The 24448-nt window shown below is 43.7% G+C and overlaps 1 protein-coding gene across 1 annotated transcript in view; it reads left to right on the plus strand.

Moving 5' to 3' along the window:
• LOC123751693 (putative neural-cadherin 2) overlaps positions 1–24448 on the plus strand; it is a 400838-nt gene that overhangs the window by 131053 nt on the left and 245337 nt on the right. The window contains 1 exon segment of the mRNA XM_069330285.1: positions 5783–5920. Within this exon segment, the coding sequence (XP_069186386.1) occupies positions 5783–5920 (138 nt within the window).

A 24448-nucleotide genomic window follows, 5' to 3' on the forward strand; every position in this document is an offset into this window, starting at 1 on the left:
CACACGGTAAAACCTTACAACGGTAACACACTACAACGTTAAAACACTACAACGGTAACACACTACAACGGTAACACACTACATCGGTAACACACTACAACGGTAACACACTACAACGGTAACACACTACAACGGTAACACACTACAACGGTAACACACTACAACGGTAACACACTGCAGCGGTAACACACTACAACGGTAACACACTACATCGGTAACACACTAAAAAGGTAACACACTACATCGGTAACACACTACAACGGTATCAAATTACAACGGTAACACATTACAACCGTAATACACGAGAACGCAGTATAACGGTAACACACGGTAACTCACTGCAACGGTAACACATTACAACGGAAACTCACTGCAACGGTAACACACGGTAACACACTACAACGGTAACACACTACAACGGTATCAAATTACAACGGTAACATATTACAACCGTAATACACGAGAACGCAGTATAACGGTAACACACGGTAACTCACTGCAACGGTAACACACTGCAACGGTAACACACTGCAACGGAAACTCACTGCAACGCTAACACACGGTAACACACTACAACGGTAACACACTACAACGGTATCAAATTACAACGGTAACACATTACAACCTTAATACACGAGAAAGCAGTATAACGGTAACACACGGTAACTCACTGCAACGGTAACACACTGCAACGGTAACACACGGTAACTCACTGCAACGGTAACACACTGCAACGGTAACACACGGCAACGGAAACTCACTGCAACGGTAACACACGGTAACACATTACAACGGTAACACACTGTAACTCACGGCAAAGGTAACACACGGTAACACACTGTAACGGTAACTCACTGCAACGGTAACACACGGTAACACACTGCAACGGTAACACACAACAACAGTAACACACTGCAACGGTATCACACTGCAACAGTAACACACGGTAACACACTGCAACGGTAACACACGGTAACACACTGTAACGGTAACACACTGCAACGGTAACACACTGTAACGGTAACACACTGCAACGGTAACACACTGCAACGGTAACACATTGCAACGGTAAAACACTGCAACGGTAACACTCTGCAACGGTAACACACCGTAACACACTGCAGTAGTATGTTACGGTGTGATATCGTATCACACCGTAGTGGGTTACAACAACAAGGCTTGTACAGATGTTCTGCAGAAGGAAGCAACATTAGCTCACAGATTGAGAGCGAAGCTGCTGATCATGGGAGACCAAAATCATGGAGAGGTAAATTGGAAATCAAGGAATCTCCATGGCAGGGATGAAACGTGGGGAGCAAAGATAGTAGATGTTATAGACAGGAATTTCCTAACACAATGTGAAGGAAGACACAATAGAAAGAGGAATGGATACACCGTGCCTATTAGATCTGATTTTCACCCACAACGTAGAAGACATCGAGAATTTGGGGCTTGAAGTACCTCTAGGGGCCAGTGACCATTGTGTCCTAGTCTTTGACTACATGATTGAACTCAAACTTGTGACCATGGGACAAGAGTTCTTGGAAAGGAGAGTTGACTACAGGAAAGGGGACTACAGGTGGATAAGGGACTATCGAGGAGAAGAGCAGTGGGAGGAAGAAATTAGAGGAAAAACAGTCCAAGATATGAAGTACCTAGTTACACGGAAATGCAAGGAGGACGAAAAGAGTTTTATACCAACAGTAAAGGTAAAAAGTAAGAGGGAATATAATAACCCATGGTTTAATAGACAGTGTCAGGAAGCAAAAATGAGAAGCAGGAGGGAGTGGAGGAAGTGCAGAAGACAAAGGACAGAGGACAACAGGATCAGATGCAACCAAGCTCGGAACTGTTACATTAACATAAGGAGAACATCGGAAAGGAATTATGAGAAAGATATTGCGATTAAAGCGAAAAAAGCAACCTAAATTACTACACAGCCATATAAGAAGCAAAATGTCGGTGAACGACTAAGTGACATGACTAAGGAAAACAGAGGGGACATACAGAAAGTGACAAGGAAATCTACGAAGTTTTGAATGCCAGTTTCCATGGAGTGTTCACAACCGAGCCTGAGCGGCTTCCATTGTTAGAAGAGATTTCCTTAGATGAAAGACTATCAGATATAGAGATGACAGCAGAGGAGGTAATGAAACAGTTGTCAACACTGGACGCAACTAAAGGTGTTGGACTAGACAAAGTATCACCGTGGATTCTAAAAGAGGCATCGCAGGCTCTCAGCGTGCCTCTGGCAAGGATCTTTAATGAATCACTTATGTTGGAATAATTGTTCAATTGCTGGAAGAGGGCAAATGTTGTACCAATTTTAAAGAAAGGTGATAGGGATGAGGCACTTAACCATAGACCTGTATCACTGACAAGCATCCCCTGTAAAATACTTGAAAGAATAATTAGGCTACGACTGGTTGCACACCTAGAGAACATTAGGTTTGTGAACAAACATCAACATGGGTTCTAGAAAGGGAAATCTTGCCTAACAAACCTTTTGGAATTCTAAGATAAAATAACGAGGATAGCGCAGGACAGAGCAGGTTGTGCAGACTGCGTATTTCTGGACTGCCAAAAAGAGTTTGATACAGTACCACACATGAGACAGCTATTCAAACTTGAGAGGCAGGCAGGAGTGAGCGGAAAGGCCCTAGCATCGGTACGGAACTACCTAACAGGAAGGAGCCAGAGAGTTACGGTAAGGTGCGAGAAGTAGGACTGGCGAAAAGTGACAAGTGGAGTACCTCAGGGATCCGTGCTGGGACCAATATTTTTTCTAATATACGTTAACGACATATTTACAGGAGTAGAATCCTAAATGTCGATGATCGCAGATGACGCAAAGTTGATGAGTAGAGTTGTGGCAGATAAGGATTGTAGGATACTCCAAGAAGACGTAAACAGGTGGCAGGGATGGTCAGAGAAATGGCTACTGGGGCTCATCACGAGCAAATGTATAGTTATGGAAATGGGACTAGGTGATAGAAGACCAAAGGAACAGTACACAATGAAGGGGAACTTCATTCAGAAACCTAAGTGAGAAGGCTTTTAGGGCGCTTCACACTGCCTACGTGAGACCAGTCTTAGAGTATGCCGCCCCATCGTGGAGTCCCCCCCCCCCCACCTGAAGAAACATAAGGAAACTGGAAAACGTTCAGAAGTTTGCAACGAGACTCGTTCCAGCGTTATGAGGGATGGAGTATGAAGAGGGCCTGGAGGAACTAAGTCTTACGACACTAGAAAAAAGAAGGGGGAGGGGGATATGATAGGAACGTATAAAATACTCAGGGGAATTGACAGAGTGGACAGACAGAATGTTCACACGGAATAGCAACACAACGAGGAGATATGGGTGGAAGCTGGAAACTCGTATGAGCCACAGAGATGTTAGGAAGTTTTCTTTCAGTGTGAGAGTAGTGGAAAAATGGAATGCACTTAAGGAGCAGGTTGTGGAAGCAAATTCTATTCATAATTTTAAAACTAGGTATGATAGAAAAATAGGACCGGAGTCATTGCTGCAAACAACCGATGGCTCGAAAGGAGGGATCCAGTAGTCAATGCTCGATGCTGCATAGACAATTAGGTGAGTACAAATAGATGAGTACACTGCAACGTTAAAACACTGTAACAAACTACAACAGTAACACACGGTAACACACTACAACGGTAACACACAGCAACGGTAACACACTACAACTGTTGCACACGGTAACACACTGCAATGGTAATACACTTCAACGGTAACACACTGCAACGGTAACACACGGTAATACCCTGCAACGGTAACACACGGTAATACCCTGCAACGGTAACACTTGGTAATACCTTGCAACGGTAACACACGTTAACACACAACGACGGTAAAACACTTAGAGTAAAAATGACTAACAATTCAAAGACATTACGAGCAGATCATCAAGTTTGGTTAAGACTAGAAACCAAGCTAACGTCGATTGAAATACGGGTAAAAGGGATTGCTGCGTGCATGCTGACCAAGATATTGACTAGACCTAGAATCAGTTCACTTAAAGATATAATCACTGGAGCACTAACTCTGGACAGAAGAGCCTCCAATAGCAACAGGTGGACCCATTGTGCGATAAACACCATCAATACATTCTATATAACAAACACAATCAGTGAAATAGGTGTCGACAAAATACATGCAGACTTTGTTATGCAAGCCCCTTGGGAATCTCTGCCAGCAGACTTTAAGATTATGGTTATTGAAGGAAAAATGAATCAGACAAATCCTCATCTGCTGCGTAACACTGCACAGATGCTTATAGAAGCAAACATGGCATCCGACAGCTTCACATACTTCACAGATGGATCAGTAGACCAGCAGGGACAAGAAACCGGAGCTGCAGTTAAAGCAGGAAACTCTGTAAATAATTGGAGGCTCTCAAATGGGTGTTCGACTTTACAAACAGAGATGCTAGACATTCAAAAGGCTTTGGAACATGCTCTTGCTCAACACCGACAACATGTTATCTTACATACAGATTCGAGAACCGCTATTAAAACCTTGCAACAAGAACACATATGTGATAACATACATCTGATCACAAATGTCATATCATTAATGCAAACACTCAAAGGACAAGGCCGACGGGTACTTATCAACTGGGTGCCAAGTCATGTGGGAATAATAGGAAATGACATTGCAGACGAAGCTGCAAAACTTGCAAGTAAGAGAAGAAATGTAGACATTTACATACCACAGAGTCTATCACAGATTAAGAAAGTAATTAGACACAGAGCAATGCAACAGATATAGTGACCACAACACAGCAGTTGCAAAATTAGGATCTGCAGATTGGTACAAGAATTCAACCAACTACGAACCACTTAGTTTGATGAAAGGGAGCAGTAGAGCATCAGAAGTGCACTTACATCGCATCAGGCTTGGATACCCATGTGCATGGGAAATAGGCTTACAGGTTCCGGAAGATGAGAGGAAATGTCAACACTGTGGAGAAATGCCCGACAGACCACTGGAACATTATCTAACACAGTGCACAGTTACAAACCCATTAAGAGTTCAACTTAGATTCAACAGAGCAGAAGACGTTGTTAAACACATATGGCAAAATCTTACTGAAGCAACCATACGAGTAATAAGTACTCATACTCCGCCCAAGTAAAACAGAAACAAGCAACACTTAGTGGGCCAGCCAGAGGTTTAGGGCCCGCGCAGGAATATCCCTGAAAAAAAAACAAGTTTGGTAACTTGACAGACTAGAAGCAAATAAACGATGTCTTCCACTGTGGATTCGGTCTCTCATCAAGGGCCCCTTGCGGATTTGTTCACTTCTATTACTTTTATCAATATACTAGCCGTAATAATATTAAGCTGAGTAGCAGAAGCAACGTCAGCTTTACAACAGAGGACAACCTTACACCTTTCAGTAGATATGGGCGCCTACTTAAAAGCAGAAGAAAATAAACAGACAGTACTGGGAATGAAAGACAAGATCTTCGGGAATACCTTTACAGACCTAAGTGTTGGTGAGTAGAAGGGTTGGAGAAGATATCAAATGATGCTCTACATAAAATATTAGCATAAAGTCTATGTACTGAAAACATAGTACTCAATCATATTATACATATTCTCTATTATATTCTCTATGATTTTGTCCTCACCAGCACAATGTAATCCACTACCACGTAACTATTCTCCCTCTCCCTCCGTGTCTCACATTCCTTCAACCACCATCTAGCTCTCCATAAGGACTAAAATGAGTTTCAGAGGTTGTCTTGCCTCCTGCAGCAGGTGACTGCTACAGACGGCGACGCGGGAGAGTATGGACTCCTGCGGTATAGCCTCTCTGGTGATGGCGTCTCCAGCGACGAATCAAGGTTCGCTTTCGCCATTGACCCACTGACGGGGGCCATCCGCTTGCTGAGGGTGAGTTTGTGTTCAGACTTGTGTTTTGAGAGGGTGAATGAAGAACAAAAGAGAGGGGAATTAATATTAACGAAAACAGAGAGAGAAAGGCAGAGGGAGGGATTGACTGGAAGGAAGTGAAATGCTAATGATGACATTTACTTGAATGTAAGGGGTAGAGAGAATTGGTGGAGGAAAGGAAAGAAAGAGAGAGAGATGAATGGGAAAACGAAGTTAGAGTTGCACAGATAACGAGAAAAAAAGACAGGCAACGAAAAAAAGCTAAAAATAACCACTGTTTGGAGTTAACAATTAGAAACTGTGCAAAATAATTTAAGTTTTGTTCAAAATGCCGGCAAATGGGGCAGCCAGAGGCTTAGGGACCGCAGAGGAAACATTCTAAAAATTAATCGTGTTTCAAAAGAGACCTCAACCCCTTAGTTAATATGAAATTTCCATTCATTATATTTATCGGACGCAAACACAAGGATCCGTAATGTAGTTACCAGTTACCTCATTACAAGGGCCTAAAAGCTAGTTACTACCAGACTCCAACAAAAGTGCCAGTCGCCAGCTAGCGAAGAGAGAGAGAGAGAGAAACGTGCATGAGACATAGAGATTAGAAATGTCAAATCTTGTTATGAACTGGAATTTATATTGTCATATATTTTAAATTATATTGCGTATATCTATTTATATATATATATATATATATATATATATATATATATATATATATATATATATATATATATATATATATATATATATATATTATATATATATATATATATATATATATATATATATATATATTATATATATATATATATATATATATATATATATATATATATATATATATATATATATATATATATATATATGTCGTACCTAGTAGCCAGAACTCACTTCTCAGCCTACTATGCAAGGCCCAATTTGCCTAATAAGCCAAGTTTTCATGAATTAATTGTTTTTCGACTACCTAACCTACCTAACCTAACCTAACCTAACTTTTTTCGCTACCTAACCTAACCTAACCTATAAAGATAGGTTAGGTTAGGTTAGGTAGGGTTGGTTAGGTTCGGTCATATATCTACGTTAATTTAAACTCCAATAAAAAAAAAATGACCTCATACATAATGAAATGGTTAGATTTATCATTTCATAAGAAAAAAATTAGAGAAAATATATTAATTCAAGAAAACTTGGCTTATTAGGCAAATCGGGCCTTGCATAGTAGGCCGATAAGTGCGTTCTGGCTATTAGGTACGACATATATATATATATATATATATATATATATATATATATATATATATATATATATATATATATATATATATATATATATATATATATATATATATATATATATGTCGTACCTAGTAGCCAGAACGCAATTTTTGGCCTACTATGCAAGGCCCGATTTGCCTAATAAGCCAAGTTTTCATGAATTAATTGTTTTTCGTCTACCTAACCTACCTAACCTAATCTAACCTAACTTTTTCGGCTACCTAACCTAACGTAACCTATAAAGATAGGTTAGGTTAGGTTAGGTAGGGTTGGTTAGGTTTGGTCATATATCTACGTTAATTTTAACTCCAATAAAAAAAATTTGACCTCATACATAATGAAATTGGTAGCTTTATCATTTCATAAGAAAAAAATTAGAGAAAATATATTAATTCAGGAAAACTTGGCTTGTTAGGCAAATCGGGCCTTGCATAGTAGGCCAAAAAGTGCGTTCTGGCTACTAGGTACGACATATATATATATATATATATATATATATATATATATATATATATATATATATATATATATATATATATATATATATATTATTAAATATGACCGAAAAAGTAAGATTAATAATTCTAACACGAATTTTCTCAATCTTTCGTACATTACGCTTCACTGTTGGAGGTAAATCAAAAATCAATTCTCCAAAATTCAAGTTGTCTGAAGAGACAACTAACACAACACCTATACCCCCTATTAGACTATTTTACAGGAACTTCTTTTCCACAGCTCATAAAACGGAGGAAAGGGTCCTGAAAGATATTGTTAATAGAAACGTTATCCCTACAGACAAAAATCAGAGGATACAACTGACGATTTACTATAAAACCAGAAAAACGGCCAGCCTACTCATGAGAAACTCTCCAGACACAAAACAGAACGCTTTAAAAGAGACTAACGTCGTCTATGCCTTCAAATGCCCACTTGGGGACTGTAAGCTCCAAAAAACCCAGTATATAGGCAAGACAACAACATCTCTTTCTAGGCGTTTAACGATGCATAAGCAACAGGGCTCCATTAAGGAACATATAATCTCTTCCCACAACCAAACCATCGCCAGAGAAATCCTAGTAAACAACACAGAAATCATCGATAGATACAGCGATAGCAGGCGGCTTGACGTTTGCGAGGCACTACACATCAAGAAGTCAACACCAGCAATCAACAGCCAATTATTGCACAACTATATTCTACCCACCTCAAGACTCCGCTCCAATATAGAAGCATCAAGAAATATGGACCAATAGGCTTTCTACAAACACTTCTATTCAATACCCATTGTTTGTGTTCTGTCTTGTGTTGATACTTTTAATACCCTATTAATATCCCCTCTTGTTCTGTCTTGTGTTAATGCCACATCACCCCTCCCACCTCACTCAAATGTAGATATAAAATCGGAGATACGTAAGTTCTAATCAGTTGTGTATTTGTGAACTAAAGTCTTTGAAAATGTAATAAGTTTTACGAAACGCGCCAGTGTCGCGTCAGACTAGAAATAAAAATGAATTTTGGAGAATTGATTTTTGATTTACCTCCAACAGTGAAGCGTAATGTACGAAAGATTGAGAAAATTCGTGTTAGAATTATTAATCTTACTTTTTCGGTCATATTTAATAATATATGTCTACAGGAAAGACTGCTACCAAAATATACTAATATATATATATATAAATATATATATATATATATATATATATATATATATATATATATATATATATATATATATATATATATATATATATATATTCGCCAAAACAGCTTGGGTTTGGCATTCCCCAAGGGTGTGAGGCAGCGGCTCATGCAGCTAGAGCCTACATTGCCAACATTACGAATGAAAAAGCCCTGATAAAGCTGGACTTCAAAAATGGTTTCAATCTGGTTAGAGGGGATGCAGTACTTAATGCGGTTCATCTCCTTTTTCCTTCCATCTACCCGTTTGTAAACTCATGCTTCAGCAAGAATCTAACTCTACTTTTTGGGGAACATGAAATTAAATCACAAGAAGGTGTCCAACAGGGTGACCCCCTTGCTCCTTTTCATTTCTGCCTAGTCATCAAAGAAGTCACTTATAACTTGTCCAGTGAGCTCAACATTTGGTTTTTGGACGATGGTACTCCAGCCAGCTCCCCAGCCTCACTCTTGGACGACATAAGAATAATTCAGGAGCAAGCCTAGGCCTCACCCTGAACCCTTCCAAGTGCGAAATAACCTCCACCAACTAGCAAATATTAGAGCAAATAAAAGTTGTTTTGCCTGACATTCATACAACCAACCCTGAGGACAGCACACTCCTAGGTGCTCCTCTTGGAAGGAATGCCATCGACGATTTCCTTGGTAAGAAGATCACTGACCTGAAGAGGATGAACGAGAGGATTGAAGACATAGATGCTCATGATGCACTTTACCTCATCACCAGATGCTTGTCCCTCCCCAGGCTGACCTACTTTCTAAGATGTTCGCCATCTTTCAACAATATTAAATTAGAAGAGTATGACAGCTTGCTGAAATCAACACTAGAAAAAGCCCTCAATCTTTCCCTCAGCGACTCACAGTGGAAACAGGCCTCCCTTCCTGTCAGACTCTGGGGCCTTGGCGTGCGCATACAAATTGTTGTACCAGCGTTCCAGTCCTCTTCAGTGGGGTCTGACAACTTGTTGAAGGAAATCCTACCTGAGCACCTAGTTCAACAGGCAGGGGTGCATGATCCCAGCTTCACAGACTGCACAACCAAATGGGTCTCTCTCGCAGGACCAGCACCCCAACCACCGCCTTCTGAGGCCCATAAGCAATCCAGCTTGGTCAGCAATCCCCATTGCCGACCAAGAAGCTGAGACTTTGTTAGAAGCTGCGACAACACCACATGACACTGCCAGACATAGAGCTGTAGCAGCTCCCAATGCAGGTGATTTCCTATTAGCAATTCCAATGTCAGCAACCGGCACCCGTCTCACACCGCAGGCCCTCCGAATTGCCGTAGCTCTCAGCCTCGCTGCCCCAATCCACACCGAATACAGGTGTATTTGCGGCGAGGCCGAGGGCGACAGGTACGGACGGCATGGACTTCTCTGCCAAAGGACAGGAGGATGGCATGCAAGACACGACGAGGTCAATGACATTATTAAGAGAAGCCTTACCACAGCCAGTTGTCCAGCAGAGAGAGAGCCCCTTTACCTAATGTCCCACAACTCTGATGAGCCTGTCGGTCGCCCAGACGGAATCACGGTGAACCCCTGGAAGAATGGTAGACAGTTGGTGTGGCACTACACTTGCGTTTCAACTTTGGCCAATACCTATGTTGACTTCAGTGCTACACAAGCAGGAGGAGCTGCCAATCACCGGGAAGCGGCCAAGTCACGTAAATACAGAGACCTTGAGCACCACTACAATTTTGTCCCCATTGACTCGGAGACACTTGGTGCCTGGGGTAAAAGGGCTGCTAGTTTTTGATGGAGTTGGGGTCTAAGCTAATCGAAACAACTAGAGACTCTAGAGCTGCCAGTTTTCTTTTTCAGCGCCTTAGTGTGGCAATCCAGAGATGAAATGCTCACTGCATCCATGGTTCGAGGAGCTATTCAACTTGTGACAAGCAGCCTTGTACCTTGCATGTAATCAATATTGTAACGTTTTTGTGTAATGACATTTTCAAATAAAGTTAGATAAATATACACACATACCAAAAGAATAGAGGTGGTAGGAGAAGAAAATATGAAAGTGTTCAGTGAGGATCCACAAGGTCTTCTCTGAGTACTCTTTATTTTCTTCTCCGAGGATAAGGGTCCCTACACTTGCACCAGAGGTGGTACCCCTTCTATTATATATATATATATATATATATATATATATATATATATATATATATATATATATATATATATATATATATATATATATATATATATATATATATATATATATATATATATATGAATGAAAACTCACACCCCAGAAGTGACTCGAACCCATACTCCCAGGAGCAACGCAACTGGTAACTACAGGGCGCCTTAATCCACTTGACCATCACGGCCGTCAAAAGGAAGTGATAGCCGAGGCTATTTGAGCCACTTCCCCAACGGCAACTCGGATGGTAATCTTGGACATGGCATTTCACCAAATCACCTCATTCTTTGGGGCACACGTCAGGAACACAAATGCGAACAAGCCTGAATGGTCCCCAGGACTATATGCGAATGAAAACTCACACCCCAGAAGTGACTCGAACCCATACTCCCAGGAGCAACGCAACTGGTAACTACAGGGCGCCTTAATCCACTTGACCATCACGGCCGTCAAAAGGAAGTGATAGCCGAGGCTATTTGAGCCACTTCCCCGACGGCAACCCGGATGGTAATCTTGGGCATAGCATTTCACCAAATCACCTCATTCTTTGCGGCACACGTGAGGAACACAAATGTGAACAAGCCTGAATGGTCCCCAGGACTATATGCGAATGAAAACTCACTCCCCAGAAGTGACTCGAACCCATACTCCCAGGAGCAACGCAACTGGTAACTACAGGGCGCCTTAATCCACTTGACCATCACGGCCGTCAAAAGGAAGTGATAGCCGAGGCTATTTGAGCCACTTCCCCAACGGCAACTCGGATGGTAATCTTGGGCATAGCATTTCACCAAATCACCTCATTCATTGGGGCACACGTGAAGAACACAAATGCGAACATGCCTGAATGGTCCCCAGGACTATATGCGAATGAAAACTCACACCCCAGAGGTGACTCGAACCCATACTCCCAGGAGCAACGCAACTGGTAACTACAGGGCGCCTTAATCCACTTGACCATCACGGCCGTCAAAAGGAAGTGATAGCCGAGGCTATTTGAGCCACTTCACCGACGGCAACTCGGATGGTAATCTTGGGCAAAGCATTTCACCAAATCAAATCATTCTTTGGGGCACACGTGAGGAACACAAATGCGAACAAGCCTGAATGGTCCCCAGGACTATATGCGAATGAAAACTCACACCCCAGAAGTGACTCGAACCCATACTCCCAGGAGCAACGCAACTGGTAACTACAGGGCGCCTTAATCCACTTGATCATCACGGCCGTCAAAAGGAAGTGATAGCCGAGGCTATTTGAGCCACTTCCCCGACGGCAACTCGGATGGTAATCTTGGGCATAGCATTTCACCAAATCACCTCATTCTTTGGGGCACACGTGAGGAACACAAATGCGAACAAGCCTGAATGGTCCCCAGGACTATATGCGAATGAAAACTCACACCCCAGAAGTGACTCGAACCCATACTCCCAGGAGCAACGCAACTGGTAACTACAGGGCGCCTTAATCCACTTGACCATCACGGCCGTCAAAAGGAAGTGATAGCCGAGGCTATTTGAGCCACTTCCCCGACGGCAACTCGGATGGTAATCTTGGGCATAGCATTTCACCAAATCACCTCATTCTTTGGGGCACACGTGAGGAACACAAATGCGAACAAGCCTGAATGGTCCCCAGGACTATATGCGAAAGAAAACTCACACCCCAGAAGTGACTCGAACCCATACTCCCTGGAGCAACGCAACTGGTAACTACAGGGCGCCTTAATCCACTTGACCATCACGGCCGTCAAAAGGAAGTGATAGCCGAGGCTATTTGAGCCACTTCCCCGACGGCAAATTGGATGGTGTTCTTGGGCATAGCATTTCACCAAATCACCTCATTCTTTGGGGCACACGTGAGGAACACAAATGCGAACAAGCCTGAATGGTCCCCAGGACTATATGCGAATGAAAACTCACACCCCAGAAGTGACTCGAACCCATACTCCCAGGAGCAACGCAACTGGTAACTACAGGGCGCCTTAATCCACTTGACCATCACGGCCGTCAAAAGGAAGTGATAGCCGAGGCTATTTGAGCCACTTCCCCGACGGCAACTCGGATGGTAATCTTGGGCATAGCATTTCACCAAATCACCTCATTCTTTGGGGCACACGTGAGGAACACAAATGCGAACAAGCCTGAATGGTCCCCAGTACTATATGCGAATGAAAACTCACACCCCAGAAGTGACTCGAACCCATACTCCCAGGAGCAACGCAACTGGTAACTACAGGGCGCCTTAATCCACTTGACCATCACGGCCGTCAAAAGGAAGTGATAGCCGAGGCTATTTCCCTGCCCCACCTTCCCTGCCCTTCACCACCTTCCCTGCCCTTCACCTCCTTCCCTGCCCTTCACCACCTTCCCTGCCCTTCACCACCTTCCCTGCCCTTCACCACCTTCCCTGCCCTTCACCACCTTCCCTGCCCTTCACCACCTTCCCTGCCCTTCACCTCCTTCCCTGCCCTTCACCACCTTCCCTGCCCTTCACCACCTTCCCTGCTCTTCACCTCCTTCCCTGATCTTCACCTCCTTCCCTGCCCTTCACCTCCTTCCCTGCCCTTCACCACCTTCCCTGCCCTTCACCACCTTCCCTGCCCTTCACCACCTTCCCTGCCCTTCACCTCCTTCCCTGCCCTTCACCACCTTCCCTGCCTTTCACCACCTTCCCTGCCCTTCACCACCTTCCCTGCCCTTCACCTCCTTCCCTGCCCTTCACCACCTTCCCTGCCCTTCACCTCCTTCCCTGCCCTTCACCACCTTCACTGCCCTTCACCACCTTCCCTGCCCTTCACCACCTTCCCTGCCCTTCACCTCCTTCCCTGCCCTTCACCACCTTCCCTGCCCTTCACCACCTTCCCTACCCTTCACCATCTTCCCTGCCCTTCACCACCTTCCCTGCCCTTCACCATCTTCCCTACCCTTCACCATCTTCCCTACCCTTCACCATCTTTCCTGCCCTTCACCACCTTCCTTGCCCTTCACGACCTTCCCTGCTCTTCACCACCGCCCCTCCTCTTCACCACCTTCCCTGCCCTTCACCATCTTCCTTGCCCTTCACGACCTTCCCTGCTCTTCACCACCTTCCCTGCCCTTCACCACCTTTCCTGCCCTTCAGCACCTTTCCTGCCCTTCAGCACCTTTCCTGCCCTTCAGCACCTTTCCTGCTCTTCACCACCTTTCCTGCCCTTCAGCACCTTTCCTGCCCTTCAGCACCTTTCCTTCTCTTCACCATCTTTCCTGCCCTTCAGCACCTTTCCTGCCCTTCACCACCTTTCCTGCCCTTCAGCACCTTTCCTGCCCTTCAGCACCTTCCTTACACATTTTCACTGCTATTCCTGCGACGTTACTTGGACTGTTGTTCCTGCGACGTTACTTGGACTGTTGTTCCTGCGACGTTACTTGGACTGTTGTTCCTGCGACGTTACTTGGACTGTTGTTCCTGCGACGTTACTTGGACTGTTGTTCCTGCGACGTTACTTGGACTGTTGTTCCTGCGACGTTACTTGGACTGTTGTTCCTGCGACGTTACTTGGACTGTTGTTCCTGCGACGTTACTTGGACTGTTGTTCCCGCGACGTTACTTGGACTGTTGTTCCTGCGACGTTACTTGGACTGTTGTTCCTGCGACGTTACTTGGACTGTTGTTCCCGCGACGTTACTTGGACTGTTGTTCCCGCGACGTTACTTGGACTGTTGTTCCTGCGACGTTACTTGGACTGTTGTTCCCGCGACGTTACTTGGACTGTTGTTCCCGCGACGTTACTTGGACTGTTGTTCCTGCGACGTTACTTGGACTGTTGTTCCCGCGACGTTACTTGGACTGTTGTTCCCGCATTGTTACTTTGATTGCTGTTCCTGCTACGTTACTATGATTGATGTTACTGTTACGTTATTATGATTAATGTTCCAGCTATATTACAATGGCCACTGTTTTTGTTACGTAACGATTGCTTTGCTCCTCCTGGCCTGTCATTGAAGCTTTATTCTTCCAATTCCGGTAATTTTACTTCAACTGAATCAGCTCCGATACTGGGAGTTTTTTCTGTTCCAGTCCCGTTACTGTGACATACTGTTACAGTCTTATACAATATATATGTATAAGATTATTGAAGAAGCATGAGATAAAATAAAATTAACTCACAGAACATGAAACTTATATTGAATAGTGTTACTACAAGACAGGACAAAGTAAGGATATCAATTAACAAATAAGATCAAACTCAAAAACTCAACTTACATGACATATACCGGACACGTCGGACTTGCCAAACATTCAGCAAAAGTTAGCAAATACTATTTCAAAATTATAACTGAAAAGCAAATAATTAAAACTTATACAAACAACGAAGAATTAAAACACATTACAGATTACCAATTATGCACATTAAAAGACTAAATATTAAACAATAAAAACATCAAATATTATTCACAGCAGAATTCAACAAAAATAATTATAGGACAAGACGTTATTTAAGATATGCACCATAATAATAAAATGAAATGGGGAGACTAAAAAATAATGAAGTCTACACGAAGCACCAAAAGTCAGAGTAACATTGTTTTGAGACGAACTGTTCTTTGCATGAGTCTGACTTTAGACCTTGGATACATGCATGAGTCTGACTTTAGACCTTGGATACATGCATGAGTCGCCAGTCTAACCTGCGTGTGATGGGATCGCCATATATCAGAGAGTTGCGGCCTCTGTTGAATGCAAAAAGTTCAGCTGAACAGTTATATACTTCGTAAACTTTACCTAGGTTTATATTTTCCTTTTACTTGTGCTGCTTCCTGACTTTATTATTTTTAGTCGCCCCCCCCCCCCCTTGATTTGAGTTTGTGGTGCTTATTTTGAGTGAGGTCTTGTCATATAACTATTTCTGCTTTATTAAGGTACTGAGTATATATATGGTGTTTATTATTATGTAATATTTGAATTTTTATAAAGTATGTAATTGGTAATCTATTATGTGTTTTAATTATTTTTTGCTTGAATAAGTTTCTGAATTACTTTGTTTACAACTGTAATTTCGAATTAGTATTGACTGTTTTTCTTAAGTATTTGTCAAATCCTAAATTTGTAAATCGTCAGGTAAGTCGGATTTTTGTGTTTGTTCTTTTTTCTATAATTTGGGACATTTATATGTCTTATCTTGTAGTAAACAGCTCTTATTCGGTTTAAGTTTCTTGTTTTGTGGATCAATTTGAATTCATGAATTAACACTAGGTCAAAAGTCCTGTGTTTTAGATCTGATGATGAATACAACGATGAATTCAAAACGTTGTGGAATTTAATTATGATGTTTAAAGATTTTAAAGATCTTTGTTACATCAATTGTTCTCTTGTTGATCGTGAAGTATTCATGTTTATTTGTGTTGATAGACCTGTATATTGGACGTCTCGTTAGGGAACATATGAATTCGCTTGTTTAGGAAAGGGATATACGACCATCTGTCTCCTAGACGAGATTATTGCTTATATTGTCTTAAATGTTTAAAGAGTCCAGATTTACAAGACGCTAACGTTAAAAACTATAATTTACACACAGCGATTTACAAATAATGCAGAATATCATCCGCGTCCAGCTGGTTCTTGAGTTCTTTATGAATGCACTTTTCCAAAATAAGCATTTTGTGTGTGTGTGTATATTCACCTAGTTGTGCTAGGTGAATCAACTGTTGCTAACTTCCCCTCCCCCCTCCCACACATACACTCACCCCCCTTTCCCAGGAAGCAGCCTGTAACGCTGTCTAACTCCCAGGTACCTAATTACTGCTAGGTAACAGGGGCATCAGGGTGAAAGAAAATCTGTCCATCTGTTTCTGCCGATGCCGGGAATCGAACCCCGGACCACTGGACTACGTATCCAGCGTGCTGTCCACTCAGACACTAGCGCCCTATGTGTGTGTGTGTGTGTGTGTGTACTCACTTCATTGTACTCCCCTATTTGTGTCTCCCGGGTCGAGCATTGACTCTTGGATCCTGCCTTTGCATGCCATCGGTTTTTACCGCAATGACTCCTGTCCCATTTCCCTATCATACCTAGTTTTAAAATTATGAATAGAATTTGCTTCAACAACCTGCTTCTTAAGTGCATTCCATTTTTCCACTACTCTCACACTAAAAGAAAACTTTGCTGTGTGTGTGTGTGTGTATGTGTGTGTGTGTGTGTGTGTGTGTGTGTGTGTGTGTGTGTGTGTGTGTGTGTGTGTGTGTACTCACCTAATTGTGCTTGCGGGGGTTGAGCTCTGGCTCTTTGGTCCCGCCTCTCAACCGTCAATCAACTGGTGTACAGATTCCTGAGCCTATTGGGCTCTATCATATCTACATTTGAAACTGTGTATGGAGTCAGCCTCCACCACATCACTTCCTAATGCATTCCATTTACTAACTACTCTGACACTGAAAAAGTTATTTCTAACGTCTCTGTGGCTCATTTGGGTACTCAGCTTCCACCTGTGTCCCCTTGTTCGCGTCCGACCAGAGTTGAATAGTTCATCCTTGTTTACCCGGTCGATTCCCCTGAGGATTTTGTAGGTTGTGATCATGTCCCCCCTTACTCTTCTGTCTTCCAGTGTCGTAAGGTGCATTTCCCGCAGCCTTTCCTCATAACTCATGCCTCTTAGTTCTGGGACTAGTCTAGTAGCATACCTTTGGACTTTTTCCAGCTTCGTCTTGTGCTTGACAAGGTACGGGCTCCATGCTGGGGCCGCATACTCCAGGATTGGTCTTACAAATGTGGTGTACAAGATTCTGAATGATTCCTTACACAGGTTCCTGAACGCCGTTCTGATGTTAGCCAGCCTCGCATATGCCGCAGACGTTATTTTCTTTATGTGGGCTTCAGGAGACAGGTTTGGTGTGATATCAACTCCTAGATCTTTCTCTCTGTCTGTTTCATTAAGTACTTCATCTCCTATTCTATATCCTGTGCCTGGCCTCCTGTTTCCACTGCCTAGTTTCATTACTTTGCATTTACTCGGGTTGAACTTCAACAGCCATTTGTTGGACCATTCACTCAGTCTATCCAGGTCATCTTGTAGCCTCCTACTATCATCCTGTTTCAATCCTCCTCATAATTTTTGCATCGTCGGCAAACATTGAGAGGAACGAATCTATACCCTCTGGGAGATCATTTACATATACCAGAAACAGTATAGGTCCAAGGACTGACCCCTGCGGGACTCCACTTGTGACGTCTCGCGTCTGTGTGTGTGTGTGTGTGTGCGTGTGTGTGTGTGTGTGTGTGTGTGTGTGTGTGTGTGTGTGTGTGTGTGTGTGTGTGTGTGTGTGTGTGTGTGTGTGTGTGTGTGTGTGTGTGTGTGTGTGTGTACTCACCAAGTTGTGTTTGCGGGGGTTGAGCTCTGGCTCTTTGGTCCCGCCTCTCAACCGTCAATCAACAGGTGTACAGATTCCTGAGCCTATCGGGCTCTATCATATCTACACTTGAAACTGTGTATGGAGTCAGCCTCCACCACATCTCTTCCTAATGCATTCCATTTGTCAACCACTCTAACACTAAAAAAAGTTCTTTCTAATATCTCTGTGGCTCATTTGGGCACTCAGTTTCCACCTGTGTCCCCTTGTGCTTGTTCCCCTTGTGTTAAATAGACTGTCTTTATCTACCCTATCAATTCCCTTCAGAATCTTGAATGTGGTGATCATGTCCCCCCTAACTCTTCTGTCTTCCAGCGAAGTGATGTTTAATTCCCGTAGTCTCTCCTCGTAGCTCATGCCTCTCAGCTCAGGTACTAGTCTGGTGTGCAAACCTTTGAACCTTTTCCAGTTTAGTCTTATCCTTGACTAGATATGGACTCCATGCTGGGGCTGCATACTCCAGGATTGGCCTGACATATGTGGTATACAAAGTTCTGAATGATTCTTTACACAAGTTTCTGAATGCCGTTCGTATGTTGGCCAGCCTGGCATATGCCGCTGATGTTATCCGCTTGATATGTGCTGCAGGAGACAGGTCTGGCGTGATATCAACCCCCAAGTCTTTTTCCTTCTTTGACTCCTGAAGAATTTCCTCTCCCAGATGATACCTTGTATCTGGCCTCCTGCTCCCTACACCTATCTTCATTACATTACATTTGGTTGGGTTAAACTATAACAACCATTTGTTCGACCATTCCTTCAGCTTGTCTAGGTCTTCTTGAAGCCTCAAACAGTCCTCTTCTGTTTTAATCCTTCTCATAATTTTAGCATCGTCTGCAAACATTGAGAGAAATGAATCGATACCCTCTGTGAGATCATTTACATATATCAGAAACAAGATAGGACCGAGTACAGAGCCCTGTGGGACTCCACTGGTGACTTCACGGGTCTCACCCCTCACCGTATCTCTCTGCTTCCTATTGCTTAGATACTCCCTTATCCACTGGAGCACCTTACCAGCTACACCTGCCTGTCTCTCCAGCTTATGTACCAGCCTCTTATGCGGTACTGTGTCAAAGGCTTTCCGACAATCCAAGAAAATGCAGTCCGCCCAACCCTCTCTTTCTTGCTTAATCTTTGTCACCTGAACGTAGAATTCTATCAAGCCTGTAAGGCAAGATTTACCCTCCCTGAACCCATGTTGGCGATTTGTCACGAAGTCCCTTCTCTCCAGATGTGTTACCAGGTTTTTTCTCACGATCTTCTCCATCACCTTGCATGGTATACAAGTCAAGGACACTGGCCTGTAGTTCAATGCCTCTTGCCTGTCGCCCTTTTTGTATATTGGGACCACATTCGTCGTCTTCCATATTTCTGGTAGGTCTCCCGTCTCCAGTGACCTACTATATACTATGGAGAGTGGCAAGCAAAGTGCCTCTGCACACTCTTTCAGTATCCATGGTGAGATCCCATTTGGACCAACAGCCTTTCTAACATCCAGATCCAGCAGGTGTCTCTTGACCTCCTCTCTCGTAATTTCGAACTCTTCCAAGGCCGCCTGGTTTACCTCCCTTTCTCCTAGCACAGTGACCTCACCTTGTTCTATTGTGAAGACCTCCTGGAACCTCTTGTTGAGTTCTTCACACACCTCTCTGTCATTCTCTGTATACCTGTCCTCGCCTGTTCGAAGTTTCAATACCTGTTCTTTCACTGTTGTTTTCCTTCTAATGTGACTGTGGAGTAGCTTTGGTTCGGTCTTGGCTTTGTTTGCTATGTCATTTTCAAAACTTTTCTCTGCTTCTCTTCTCACCCTGACGTACTCATTCCTGGTTCTCTGGTATCTCTCTCTGCTTTCTGGTGTTCTGTTATTCCGGAAGTTCCTCCACGCCCTTTTGTTCAGTTTCTTCGCTTCCATACATGCCCTATTATACCATGGATTCTTCTGTTGCTTCTCGGATTTTTCCCTTTGGGCCGGGATGAACCTGTTTACTGCCTCCTGACACTTTTGGGTAACATAGTCCATCATACCATGTACGGACTTATCTCTGAGGTCTGTGTCCCAAGGTATTTCACTTAGGAAACTTCTCATCTGTCCATAATTTCCCTTTCGGTATGCCAGCCTTTTGATTCCTAGTTCTCTTTTGGGGCAGATAAGTCCTAGCTCTACCAGGTACTCAAAGTTCAATACACTGTGGTCACTCATTCCCAAGGGCGCTTCCATCTTAACTTCTCTTATATCCCACTCATTTAGGGTAAATATCAAACCAAGCATTGCTGGTTCATCTTCTCCTCTCATTCTTGTTGGTTCTGTAATGTGCTGGCTTAGAAAGTTTCTTGTTGCCACGTCCAGCAGCTTAGCCCTCCATGTTTCTGGTCCTCCATACGGGTCTCTGTTCTTCCAATCTATCTTCCCATGATTGAAGTCTCTCATAATTAGTAGTCCAGATCCATTCCTGCTAGCAACAGAAGCTGCTCTTTCTATTATGTTAATGGTGGCCATGTTGTTTCTATCATATTCCTGTCTAGGTCTTCTGTCATTTGGTGGTGGATTATATATGACTACGACTATAATTTTTTTCCCTCCAATTGTTACTGTACCTGCTATGTAGTCACTGAAACCTTCACAGCCCTGAATATCCATCTCCTCAAAATCCCAGCCTTTTCTTACTAGCAGAGCTACACCACCCCCACCTCTTCCTTCCCTCTCTTTCTTCATAACATAATAGTCCTGTATGTGTGTGTGTGTGTGTGTGTGTGTGTGTGTGTGTGTGTGTACTCACCTATTTGTACTCACCTATTTGTGCTTGCGGGGGTTGAGCTTTGGCTCTTTGGTCCCGCCTCTCAACTGTCAATCAACTGGTGTACAGATTCCTGAGCCTACTGGGCTCTATCATATCTACATTTAAAACTGTGTATGGAGTCAGCCTCCACCACATCACTGCCTAATGCATTCCATCCGTTAACTACTCTGACACTAAAAAAGTTCCTTCTAACGTCTCTGTGGCTCATGTGAGTACTCAGTTTCCACCTGTGTCCCCTTGTTCGCGTCCCACCAGTGTTGAATAGTTTATCTTTGTTTACCCGGTCGATTCCTCTGAGGATTTTGTAGGTTGTGATCATGTCTCCCCTTACTCTTCTGTCTTCCAGTGTCGTAAGGTGCATTTCCCGCAGCCTTTCCTCGTAACTCATGCCTCTTAGTTCTGGGACTAGTCTAGTGGCATACCTTTGGACTTTTTCCAGCTTCGTCTTGTGCTTGACAAGGTACGGGCTCCATGCTGGGGCCGCATACTCCAGGATTGGTCTTACATATGTGGTGTACAAGATTCTGAATGATTCCTTACACAGGTTCCTGAACTCTGTTCTGATGTTAGCCAGCCTCGCATATGCCGCAGACGTTATTCTTTTTATGTGGGCTTCAGGAGACAGGTTTGGTGTGATATCAACTCCTAGATCTTTCTCTCTGTTCGTTTCATTAAGTACTTCATCTCCTATTCTGTATCCTGTGTTTGGCCTCCTATTTCCACCACCTAGTTTCATTACTTTGCATTTACTCGGGTTGAACTTCAACAGCCATTTGTTGGACCATTCACTCAGTCTGTCTAGGTCATCTTGTAGCCTCCTACTATCGTCCTCAGTTTCAATCCTCCTCATAATTTTTGCATCATCGGCAAACATTGAGAGAAACGATTCTATACCCTCTGGAAGATCATTTACATATATCAGAAACAGTATAGGTCCAAGGACTGACCCCTGCGGTACTCCACTCGTAACGTCTCGCCAATCTGAGACCTCACCCCTCACACTGACTCGTTGTCTCCTGTTACTTAGGTACTCCTGTATCCAACGGAGTACCTTCCCTTTCACTCCAGCCTGCATCTCCAGTTTTTTCACTAACCTCTTGTGTGGCACTGTGTCAAAGGCTTTCTGACAATCCAAAAATATGCAGTCTGCCCACCCTTCTCTTTCTTGCCTTATTTTTGTTGCCTGGTCGTAGAATTCAAGTAACCCTGTGAGGCAGGACCTGCCATCCCTGAATCCATGTTGATGCTGTGTTACAAAGTTCTTTCGCTCCAGATGTTCCACTAGCTTTCTTCGCACAATCTTCTCCATCAACTTGCATGGTATGCAGGTTAGGGACACTGGTCTGTAATTCAGTGCCTCCTGTCTATCCCCTTTCTTGTATATCGGGACTACGTTAGCTGCTTTCCAAATTTCTGGCAGTTCCCCTGTTGCCAGTGATTTGTTATACACCATGGAGAGCGGGAGGCACAGTTCTTCTGCTCCTTCCTTTAGTATCCAAGGGGAGATTCCATCTGGACCTATAGCCTTTGTCACATCCAATTCTAGTAAACACTTCCTTACTTCCCCGCTGGTAATCTCAAACTCTTCCAGTGGTTCCTGGTTAGCTATTCCCTCTCTTATCTCTGGGATTTCTCCTTGCTCCAAGGTGAAGACCTCCTGGAATTTCTTATTCAGTTCCTCACACACTTCCTTGTCGTTTGTAGTGAATCCTTCTGCCCCTAACCTTAATTTCATAACCTGTTCCTTTACTGTTGTTTTTCTCCTGATGTGGCTATGCAGCAATTTAGGCTGAGTCTTTGCCTTGCTTGCGATGTCATTTTCGTATTGTCTTTCTGCCTCTCTTCTCATCCTAACATATTCATTCCTGGCATTCTGGTATCTTTCTCTGCTCTCCAGTGTCCTGTTATTCCTATAGTTTCTCCATGCCCTTTTACTTTGCTGCTTAGCTAGCCTACATCTCTGATTAAACCATGGGTTTCTCATCTTCATTTCACTGTTTTCCTTTTGGACTGGGACAAACTTGTTTGCTGCATCCTTGCATTTTTGCGTGATGTATTCCATCATATCTTGGGCCGTCTTTTCCCTGAGCTCTGTTTCCCATGCTATATCTGCTAGGCATTTTCTTATCTCCTCATAGTTTCCCTTTCGGTATGCTAACCTTTTGGTTTCGGTATCCCTTCTCGAGTTCAATAACCCTTCTTCAATCAGGTACTCAAACACCAATACACTGTGGTCGCTCATTCCTACTGGGTCCTCAAAACTGATTTCTCTTATGTCAGAGTCGTTCAGGGTGAAAACCAGGTCGAGTCTCGCTGGTTCGTCGTTTCCTCTCATCCTTGTGGGTTCACTGACATGCTGGGTTAAGAAGTTTCTAGTCGCCACCTCCAGTAGTTTGGCTCTCCACGTATCCTCGCCTCCATGCGGTTCCTTGTTCTCCCAATCAATCCTGCCGTGATTGAAGTCCCCCATGATGAGCAGGTGGGATCTATTTCTACAGGCAGAAGAGGCTGCCCTCTCAATTATAGTGTTAACTGCCATGTTGTTGCTTTCGTACTCTTGACTGGGTCTTTTGTCATTTGGTGGAGGATTATATATTACTGCTACTACTATCCTTGGTCCTCCCATTGTCATGGTGCCTGCTATGTAGTCTCTGAAACCCTCACAGCCCGGGATAGTCATCTCCTTAAAACTCCATTCCTTTCTCATGAGTAGGGCCACTCCTCCTCCTCCCCTACCTTCCCTCTCTTTCCTTATTATTGTGTACTCCTGGGGAAACACGGCATTCGTTATGATTCCAGAGAGTTTTGTTTCAGTGAGTCCAATTACATCTGGGTTCACTTCTTGTGCTCTTTCCCTTAGTTCACTTGCCTTGCTTGTGATCCCATCTATGTTCGAGTACATTGCCCTGAAACTAACTCTCTTCTGCTTCTCCTCTGGGGAGGACCTGTGGGGTCTGGGGTGAGCAGGAGCTGGGAGGATCTGGTATGGGGAGACTGGTGGAGGAGGAAGGGCTTGGGGGGGTAGGGGTGAGGGGGAGGGTAGGGGTAGGGGGAGGGTAGGGGGAGTGGGTGAGGGGGGAGTGGGTGAGGGGGGGGAGGGGGAGGGTAGGGGGAGTGGGTGAGGGGGGGAGGGTAGGGGGAGTGGGTGAGGGGGGGAGGGTTGGGGGGGTGGGTTTTGGGGGGGCAATAAAGTGGGGAGGGCGTGGGGGGAAAGGGA

The sequence above is a fragment of the Procambarus clarkii genome, chromosome 24 (assembly GCF_040958095.1).
Source record: "Procambarus clarkii isolate CNS0578487 chromosome 24, FALCON_Pclarkii_2.0, whole genome shotgun sequence".
Lineage (NCBI taxonomy): Eukaryota > Metazoa > Arthropoda > Malacostraca > Decapoda > Cambaridae > Procambarus > Procambarus clarkii.